General features: G+C 55.6%; 1 protein-coding gene across 6 annotated transcripts in view; it reads right to left on the reverse strand.

The window, feature by feature from the left end:
• Window positions 1-2,221: 2,221 nt before the first annotated feature.
• Window positions 2,222-10,188, reverse strand: part of RAB11FIP3 (RAB11 family interacting protein 3) — a 71,775-nt gene continuing 63,808 nt past the window's right edge. For all 6 annotated transcript variants that reach the window (XM_015642529.3, XM_015642530.3, XM_015642531.2 and 3 more), the window contains 6 exons: window positions 9,251-9,391; window positions 8,363-8,444; window positions 6,580-6,717; window positions 5,609-5,764; window positions 5,115-5,255; window positions 2,222-4,395 (listed from right to left, as the gene is read on the reverse strand). In XM_015642529.3, coding sequence (XP_015498015.1) covers window positions 4,282-4,395; window positions 5,115-5,255; window positions 5,609-5,764; window positions 6,580-6,717; window positions 8,363-8,444; window positions 9,251-9,391 — 772 coding nt within the window. In that variant the 3' untranslated portion in view covers window positions 2,222-4,281. The remainder of the gene's footprint in view (window positions 4,396-5,114; window positions 5,256-5,608; window positions 5,765-6,579; window positions 6,718-8,362; window positions 8,445-9,250; window positions 9,392-10,188) is intronic.

The raw sequence follows: 10,188 nt of genomic DNA on the forward strand, positions 1-10,188 counted from the left end.
AGCCCAACTCCCCCGGCTGTCCCCTCCTGTCAGGGAGTTGTGCAGAGCCAGAAGGGCCCCCTGAGCCTCCTTTTCTCCAGGCTGAGCCCCTTTCCCAGCTCCCTCAGCTGCTGCTGCTGCTCCAGCCCCTTCCCAGCTCTGTTCCCTGCCCTGGACACGCTCCAGCCCCTCAGTGTCTGCCTTGGGAGTGCCCCAGAGCTGTCCTGGGGCTGGAGGTTTGTCAGTGCTCAGCCCCCTGAGCTGGGTGGAAGGGCTGGAGCTGGGCTGGGACCAGCTCTGGAGCTGTTCTGAAGGATGCAGAGACCTCCAGAGCTTTAGGACTTTTCTGGAGCAGTTTTGAAAAGGCTGGAGAGGTTTTAAGCCATTCAGAGCCCTCATCAGAGGAGGTGCAGAAGAGCTGAAGTGCTTTGGAGCAGCTCTGATTAATTTTTTATGAGTTTTTGAGCAGCTTTGGAGTTGTTTTAGGGTTGCCTGTGGCCCTCTGATGTTGTTCAGAGGGGGTTTAGGGTGGTTGCAAACTGTTTGAGTTTAGAGATGTTATTAAAAAGTTTTAACCCTGTTGAGAGGCACATGAGGAAGGTCCAGAGGGGTTTCAAGGGCCTTTTGGAGGCTGTTGGGACACTTGAGGAGTTTCACAGCTGCACAGAGGAGGTTTGGAGAGCTTCAGAGCTGCCACGAGACTTTTTCTGTGATCCGTTTTGAGCTATTTCGAGGAGTTTTAGAAGAGTTTAGAGGGCTTCAAGTGCTACTTTGAAGCAGTTTGAGCATCTTGGTGCCTTTCAGGGCTGGTTGGAGGAGCACGAGAGATGTTTGAGCAGTTCAAGTGGTTCAGAAATGGCCAGAGTTCCATCCTTCCAGAGCCTCAGCTGCTCAGAGGTGATTTACAGCTCCTTGAAGCAACCCAGCACCACAGAAATACCCCCAGAGTTATTTACTTACCCCATTTCTAGAGCAGCTTCAAGATGTTGGAGGCTGAGATTTCAGAGGAATTTTTAAAAGGATGTTTTAGGGAAACCTTTGGTGCACTCTAGAGCTGCCTGGAGGGTGTAGAGCAGTTGGGAACGCTACAGAGCTGATTTACAGATGCTCAGGGATGCTTTGGAGGTGCCCAGAGATGGTTTAGAGCAGCTCAGGGATGTTTTAGAGGTGCTTGGGGACATTTAGGGCAGCTCAGGGATGTTCTAGGGCAGCTCAGGGGTGATTTAGAACAGCTCCAGGATGTTTCAGAGGTACTCAGGGATGTTTAGGACAGCTCAGAGATGGTTTAGAGCAGCTCAGGGACAGATTAGGGCAGCTCAGGAATGTTTTGGAGGAGCTCTGGGATGGTTTTGAGCAACTCTGGGATGTTTTATGCAGCTCAGGGATATTTTAGAGCATGTCAGGGACATTTTGGACCGTGTCAGGGATGTTTTGGGACAGCTCTGGGATGTTTTGGAGCAGCTGTGGGGGTGTTTTGGAGCCTCAGTGCTGCTTGGAGCAGTTTGGAGCAATCTGGGGGGTTTCAGAGCGCTCAGGGTGTGTCAGAGGCTCTCGCCAGCTCTGCTGCAGCTCCAGGGAACAGTTCAGAGGAACAGTCTGGAGCCATCCGGAGGCACGGCAGGAGCTGGGAGGGGATTTTGCACGTTCAGGCCCTTTGGGGCGGCTTAAAGGGGTGGGGAGGGGTGGAGGAGGCTTAGAGGGGTGGGGAGCAGCTTAGCAGGGAGGTGAGGGCGTTTAAGGGATTTTCTGGAGCAGTTCAGAGCAGCTGAGTGCTCCGAGGGAGTTCTCCCGGTGCAGAGGGAAGGGAAAGCTCCGTGTTCCTGCCTGGAGCAGACCCACGAGTCCCTGTCCCAGCCTGTCCCTGGGCAGCAGGATCAGCTCCGAGGGTCCCTCACCCCACCTGGATGCTCCAGGAAGGTGAAGGTGGAATTTCCCCGTTCCCACCCACACAGCTTGGCTGGCTGGGGAGATTTTGGCTCCCTCCGACCTTGATCCCTCTGGAATCAGCCGAGTCCAGCCTCTCTCATCCTCATCCTCATCCTCCCAAAATCAGGGCATTTCAGCCAGGTCCAGCCTCCCTCATCCTCATCCTCCCCAAATCAGGGCACTCTTTGGTACAGGAGCATTTCCACTCCATCCAGCCCCCCTGGAGATCCAGCACTTGGATATTTGGGATGCTCCAATCCAGCACTTGGATCCTCAGGATGCTCCAATCCACCTCTGTGGAAAAAAACTCTCCGGGCAGGAATAGTAACAGCTTTTAATCCGACAAGAATTGATACATCAGTTAAGACAATACCGTTTTTGCCTCTTTTTTGGGGGTCTTCCTTCACATACCGGTTGGGAAAGAGGAACATTTTCAGGATGTAGAGTTTTTGTTTTTGTTTTTCTCTCTCCATAGGGCCTTTAAAGCATGGTGAATGTGCAAGTCAGTGCTTTTTGTTTGCTTAAAACCTTTTTTTTTTTTTTTTTCCCGGTGCTTATTTACAGTTACAGTACCTCTGTGAGAGCGACAGGAAAAAACAAACGATTGTTTGAGACCTGGGGATCCCAAGTCGAGAAAGGCAGATCTCCAATATTTATATATTTATACATATATATATATATATATGCTTTTGTGTATACACAGATACATTTCTCTCTTCTTTTAAAGTATTAAAAAAATGGATCAACCTTCATTCTATAAAAATACCTACTCTACAAGATAGAAAAATTTTCCCTCTCCAAGTATACACTGATTTACACCCAAAGCTTCTCTGGAAATGTACATTACGTGGCTTCTTCCCGCGGCCTGGGGGCAGGGAGGGAGGCGGGGAGGGGTGGGAGCCGGGGAGGGCTGGGGTGCAGGAGCTGCCCCGGGGTTTGGGGTTCCCCCCGACCCTGCTGGGGGATGAACACCGGGGTGACGTGGCCGTGGCTCGGCCGGGTCCCCCGGGATAAGGCGGTGACAGCGGCCGTGGCTCCCCGGCAGGGTCACCCACCCCGAGGGCTGCGAGGGGCTCGGGGAGGAGCAGGCACCCCCTGGGATTGCTGTGAATTCTGCTTCCAGGCCGTGCTGGCATCCCTGGGGTTCTGCCGGCTGTGTCCTCCCGGGAGCGCAGGGGAGCAGGGGGTGCCACGGCCGCTCCCGGGGTCACGCTGTGCCAGCGAGCCCGGAGCTGTCTGATGTAAACATGGCTTTTGTTTCCCAGGGAGCTGCCGGCTCCTCTCCCCACGGGCACGGAGATCCAGGGACGAGGAATGAGCGCGGCTCCTGCAGCCCCGGCGCCGGGAACAGAGGGAAAGGCAGCCGGAGCGGGCTCTCCCTCCAGGGCTGCAGCTATCACCAGCAGAGCCCTGCTCCGGCTGGCAATGGCACAGGCCACTGTCCCCAGGCCAGGGACTTTGGGAGGTGAGTGGGGAGCTCGGGCCTCTCCGCTGCAGCCCCCAAAGCGCTGCGTGTCCCACGGGCAGGAGCGGCCCCCGCTGCGGGGTGAGGAGCTGCAGCCGTGCCCCGCTGTGACACAGCCCGAGTGTCTGTCCCCAGCTGGGGACCAGGGGCAGCTCCCCCCGGAGCCACCTCAGGGCAGAGCCCGGCAGGAGGAGGAGGAAGAGGAGGGGGGGGGAGCAGAGCCGGGATGCCGAGACGTGCCGACAGTACTGAGCCACAGACAGCAAAAATAAATAAGGAGGGAGGTGACCAAGTGCGCTCACGCCCTGTCCCCAACAGCCCCGGGCTGCCCCTGCAGCCGCTGAGGGCTCTGCACGCAGCCAGCCCCAGCAGGAGCACGGGGCAAGCACGGCTGAGCCAGCTGGATGAGGACATTTGCATTAAGTTAATTAAAAAAAAAAAAAACCAAAACCCCAAAACAAAACCGAACCCCAACCCTGTGCGAGTCCGGGACGCGCTTCCCTCGCTCCCAGCTCTGCCCGGTGGGTGTGTCAGGGACACTTTGGCACAGCAGATGCTGGGGCTGGGCAGGGCAGCAGGGGAAAGTCAGCGCTGTCACTTCCATCTCCGTGCCCATCTCCCGCGGTTCGGAGCATCCCTCGGGGCGGTGCCTGTCGGGACAGTCCCCAGCACCTCCTGCAGTGTCCCTTTCCTGAGCTCCTTCTCCAGGTTCCCTTTCACCCTCCACAGCCAGAAGGGCTTCAAAATAACGGAGTCAGACAGCACAGCCTGGCTGCTGGCTTTCCTTTTCCCTGGTCCGTGGCTCAGTCACCCCCCGAGCTGAGGCTTCCTTGTGCCTTCATCAAGTGCAAAGACGTTTGGAGTCCCTCTTCATCCTCTCAGAGCACCAAATCCAGCGAGGAGTGCAGCCCTTACTTGACTTCCAGGATGGAGGGGTTGGTCTCCATGATAGCCACGATGATCCTGTCGATGTAATCCTGCAGGCGGAAGTTGATCTCCTCCTGCTTCTGGATTGCTTCCATGAGCTGCAGCAGAGGGAGGGAAGGGAGGGAGGGAGAGGTCACTGCCTGACACTGCTGAGAGCTTCCCGGGGCTCTGAGCATCCATGGGTGTCTCCCTGGTTCTTCACTCTGGACTGGGATAGTGTTTTTTTCCCTGTTTAAGTGGCCAGGGAAAACTGGTTCTGCTCACTCCTGTCCTTCCTCAAGCTCTCAGCCTGATGGGGCCCTGGAGAGAGCAGGGAGCATCACGTGTCCGTCCCCCAAAATATCCGGGGGTGTTTCCCCACTTCCTGAGGTGTTAAAGATTTAATTCCAGTGAATGTGCAGGCTCAGCCACCCGTGGTTGGTGCTCAGGGGGAACACGTGCTGGAGGAGTTGGCATCTCCAGGGGGAATGTTCTGGCTCCCAGGGGTTTAAAGACAGCTCCAGACAGATGGACAGAGCCTGTGGTGGCTGCTCTGTCCTGGAAGGGGAAGGCTGTCCCCGGGCAGGCAAAGCAGAGCTGCCAGGATTTGGGCAGGGAGCAGCTTCCCTGTTCCCAGGAGGGAGGGCTGGGAGGCTGGCTAAGTCCTGAGAGCTCTACAGATAATTGTGTGGGGATTTCTTTGCTCTTGCCAGCTTTCAGGGGGAATTTTGGGTGTGAGCTGGGCCACAGACAGGGCACATCAACTCCTGCCAGGCCATGCCAGGTGGAGACACCCAGGAAGGTGCAGTCTGAGCCAGCAGCTCCTCACAGCACGTACCTCATCTCTGGAGACAGAGCTGATCTCCGCTGCCAGGGACTCGGAGAAGGAGGCTGAGAACAGGTTCTTGGCTCCCTGGATGCTCAGGTTGATGATCTGCCCGTTCAGTTCATCGTTCTGCTCCTTCAGGTTCCTGTTATCCTGTTCACACACACAAACCACACACTGCTGGGGCACCTGGTGCTCAGAGCTGATCCAGCCTGGCAAAGGCACACAGGGGCTTCCATCCTAACACAGCTCACACAGTGCTGGGAGCAGCACTTGGGTCACTGCCCAGAGGTTCCAGAGAACCTGCATGAGATACACTGGGAAGATCCAGAGAGAAGGGCTCCTGCTGTCCCTGAGAAAGCACCAACCTCCCTCTCCCAGGACAGCAGAGCAAGTCAGCCCTGGGCTCCTGGATCCACTCCATCCCTTGGGAGAGAGCCCCAGGACCCTGCTGTTCCTCCCTTGGCATCAGGGAATCGTTTCCCTGCCAGCCCAGGCCTCCTTACCTGTTTGAGCTGCTTGATCTCCTGCTCCAGCTCTGTCTCCCGTGTCCTGCTGTTGTATTCCTGCAGCCCCATGCTGCTGCTCCGGCCCCTGCGCTGCTCTGCCTCCAGCTTGAAGAGCTGCAGGTGCTCCAGCTGCTTCCTGAGGTCCTCAATGAGCTGCAGAGCAAGGCAGGGGGACAGCTGGGTGTCACAGGCCCCAGAGATCCAGCAGCAGCCTCTGGATGTGGCTGCCCTGTCCAAGGCCAGGCTGGATGGAGCTTGGAGCAGCCTGGGACAGTGGGAGGTGTCCCTGCCCATGGCAAGGGGTGGAACGAGATGGGCTTTGAGGTCCCTCCCAACCCAAAACATTCCATGATTAAATTCCTTTCTGGGGAGCACTTGGTTTCCTCTTCCTCCCTCACACCTCCAGCAAGCAGGAGATGGGGAGCTACTAAAATATGTGAGCACAGCCCTGGAATGACCCTGTTGGAGGGCTGGGTTTGGGTCTGCAGCAGCACAGACCCCCAGCAGTGTGGGTCCCTCCCCAGGCAGCTCCCTCCTGCTGCAGGGCTGGGTCCCCTCCTCACCCCACAGCCCTCAGTGACACCACAGTGACAACTAATGGCACTTTGGGCCTGAGGCCCTTCCCTGCCACCACAGCCAGCCCTGCTTGGGCCTCCAGCTGGAATCACCAGGCACAGATGATGGGAGGACTGGGGGATGTGATCCTGTTCCAGGCACTCAGCTCTCACCCCCCTGCTCCAGGTGCCTCTGCCACTGCTCCTTCCAGGCAGGAAGGGAAGGGGCCAGGGTGGCACAGCCCCATTGCAGGGACGATGTTGGATGAATTTCAGAGCAGCTCAGCTGCTGAACCCCTTTCCTCTGCCCAGGCAGCACCCACTGCTCCAGTCACACTCAGTTCTGGAGAGGCTGCCAAGGCCACATTCCCACATTTTGGGAACAGGGCTGTGGCAGGCCCAGGCTCCACTCACCTCCTGTGTCGACTCCTTCTCCTTCTGGAACTGGTGCCTCTCCTGACTCAGCTTGTCCCCCATCTTCCTCTTTTTCTCCTGCTCCTCTGTGAGCTGCACAGTGAGGTCCTCAATCTCATCCAGCAGCTTCTGCTTCTCCTGCAAGGACACGAGGAGCCGCAGTGAGAGGCCTGGCTCGGCGCTGGCTCCGCAGGGAACGCTCCTCTCCTGGCGCCTGAGGAGGCTCTGCCTGCTGGGATCTCATCTGCTCAGGGTGCCAGGGCTTGGGGCTTTGGCAGCACTGAGGGAGGCAGAAATGGATGGCTCCAGAGTGAATCCACAGGAATATCCACGCTCGTGCTGTTTTCTGGGAAGCACGGTGCTGGCGTGGGATGGGCTGGGAGGGACCGGGGCCAGCACGGCGGCTCCAGGCCAAGGAGACATTAAATCATAAAGCTCCTTATGTCTGGATTTCAGAAAACTCCTGAATCTGAGGTCTCTACCCCCACTCTTGGTTTCAGATGTGAAAGGTTTTAATTGAGGGCTGATCCAAGAGGGAACAGACCAGTTCAAGCTGGGGTGTAAAACACAAAGCCCAGCTCTGTTCCCTTCTCCTCCCCAATGTTTGGGATGCAGGTGAGGATGCCAACAGCCCCTAGAGCAGCACCTTCTGCCTGTGACCAGCTCACCACCCCCTTCCTGGGCCCACAGCTTCCAGTCCCATGGGAAAGGATTTGGCTTTCAGAACTCCACAAACGTCACAAGCCCCCCTCCAGCGCTGGTGATGGATGGCCCTGGCAGGGCTGAGGAGGCTCCACGAGGAGTTCCAGATGCTGGCTCGGGGCTGTCCTGCTCCACAGAGCAGCACCAAAGGCACCACAGCAGCAGGAAAGGCAACACTGACAACAAAATCCTGATTTTTGGGCACTGGACAGGAGAGCAGCTCCTCAGCCCTGCTTCTCCTGGGGAGGGAGGAGCAGTGATTTGCTCCTCCTTCACCCCATTCACTGTGGAGAGGAGAATATGGATCAAAACCAACTTCCCATGGCTGAAAGACACCAAGGCAGGGAATTTATCCTCAGAGCCACTGGGGTTTTCCTGCCCCCAGCCTCAGCTGTGCTCACCAGGTCCTGGCAGATGCAACCACCTCAGGAGGGATGGAGCTGCAGCGCTCTCCCGTGGGATTAAATGTGGATAAAGTGCCTCAGGCTCTTCAGCTGGGTAAGGAGGTTTGATTTCAGTTCAGTTTTAACTTTAATTCTGCCCCAAGCTCAGCAGAGACAAAATGCAGCCCCTGTTTCAGGTGTCCCACTGTAATCCACACTATCCCTAAAGATGAGGCTCTTGCCCATCCCCAGGAGCCTGGGGAAGCCCCCGGCCCTGCACGGCCTCAGATCCTGAGCAGGGTGACAGTGAGAGGGGCTGGGAGGTGACACAGGTCTTTGAAAACTCAACTCACAAATCCCAGGACATGGAGATGGAGCATCCCTGCTCCTCTTCTTCCCCTGCACTGGACTGGCCACAGGGATGGGGACAGGGATGGGGACGAGCTTCCACAAGAGGGCACGAGTCCCTTCCCGAGCAGCCACTGCCACACAGATTTAGCAGGGCTTTATTCCCAGCTTCCAGGCTGAACAGTGGGAAACTGCAAGGATAACTGTGTGGGATTGTGCTGCCCAAAGTGGGGTCTGCAGCGACTGGAAAGTGGAAGCAACTGGTTTGTTACATTAAATGGATCTCATGTTCGTGAAAATTCATCCCAAGCCAGAATTTCATCCCAAAACCTGGAACCTCCTGGCCTCACCTCCTCAAGCCTCTCGATGTTGGCTCTCAGACAGGGGACACAGGACCTCAGCTCACTGTTCTCATCATCCAGCTGCTGCAGCCTGCAAAGGGAATGGGTGTGAGACTCATCCCAGCATCCCACACTGGGGAGAAACATTCCCAGGAATATTAAACCAAAGGGAAGCCAGCAGGGATTCATCTGTTGGAGGCAAAGCCTGAGATATTTCTGCTGCCAGGGGGGAGAGAGGGGCATCCACACAATCCTGACATCCATCAGATCCAGTGCTATTCCTTGTTCCAAGGGCATTTTCAGTCCCTGGACAAGCCTCAGCAGCAGAGACAACAGAACAGGGGATCAGAGAGGGCTTTGTCTTTGCATTCCCAGGTAAAACCCCACTGTCTTCATCTTCCATAGACTGCAAGGGATGAACAACAGCAAAACATTCTGGGAAAGCTGGAAAATGCTGTCAAATAACTGACACCTCTCCCACCCCACTTCTTCCTTTGGAATGCAACAGGCAGCATGAAGCACCCTGGCTGGGACACCCTTCCTTTTCGGAAGATTCTTCTTTCCCAGGTATTTGCCTGTTTCCATCAAGGTGGAAAACATCTGGGCATTAAAAGAGATCATTTATGGGAAGAGGAATTGACAAATCCCCTCTCCATCCCCATGCTGCAGGGCAGGCTCATGGATAAAGGATGGGAGTTAAACTTAAAATGCATCAGAGCAGCTCAAATAAAGAATCAAAGATTAGGTCTGTGGGCCAAAGGTGCAAATAACCAAAACTCAGGGTTTGTGGTGACTTTAGTCACTCCTTGAACCAATGAAACTCCCTGCCTGCCTCCCTGTGTCCCCCCCAGGCTGTGCCTGTGCACAGATTGGCTCCAGGAGAGCTCCCAGCCCCACCTGGCCTGCAGGTTCTCAATCTCAATGCTCTTCTCCCTCTCCATTTTGCTGAGCAGCTCCCTCTGCTTCTTGATCTCCTCCAGCAGGGTCTGGTCAGCCCTCAGCTCCTGCTCCTTCAGCTGCTCCTCGAGCGCGTTTGCTCTGCAGACAGGAGAAAGGGAGGATTAAACTTCCCTTAGGCCCCTGGAGCTGCCATCCCAAGGGAGGGACCAGATTCTCTTCCTTCTCCTCCCAGTCCCTTTCCCACCCCTCAGGTGAGCTGGGAGAAGCAGATGGTAAAACAAAACAAGTTTCCAGGGAAAATACACCAATCACCATCCCCAAGTGCATCCCAGCAGGAGAAGCAGCACCTTTTCCATCAAAGGTTTCCCAAGTCAGACACCTTATGGAACACAAGCATGATATTAAAGTTACAGCCTGGGAGAGAAGTTCATTTTAAATTATTTTTAAATGTCTTTTATGCATTAGAATTATTTCCAAGTGCAGCCACACACATCTACATCTCTTAATGGGAATCTCAGAGTCACTGAGGCTGGAAAATACCTTTAAGAACATCTAATCCAAACGTAAATCCCAGGGTTGTGGTTCCACCTGCAGTAGCCATGGCAGAGAAATCCTCCTTCAGCTGTTTCCAGCATGAAGTGGTCTCATCACTCAGAGAAAAGGCAACAGCCTCAAATCTTCTTTTCACTTTCTTGAGATCCCAACAGAAAATAAGAGATCTGCAGCTCACCCTTCCCTGTGTGGCAGCAGAACTGCAGATCACAGAATCCCACAATGGTTTGGGCTGGAAGGGACCTTAAAGCTCATCCCATTCCACCCCTGCCATGGCAGGGACACCTTCCACCATCCCAGGCTGCTCCAAGCCCCATCCAACCTGGCCTTGGACACTTCCAGGGATCCAGGGGCAGCCACAGCTTCTCTGGGCACCCTGTGCC

The sequence above is a fragment of the Parus major genome, chromosome 14 (assembly GCF_001522545.3).
Source record: "Parus major isolate Abel chromosome 14, Parus_major1.1, whole genome shotgun sequence".
NCBI classification, from domain to species: Eukaryota; Metazoa; Chordata; class Aves; order Passeriformes; family Paridae; genus Parus; species Parus major.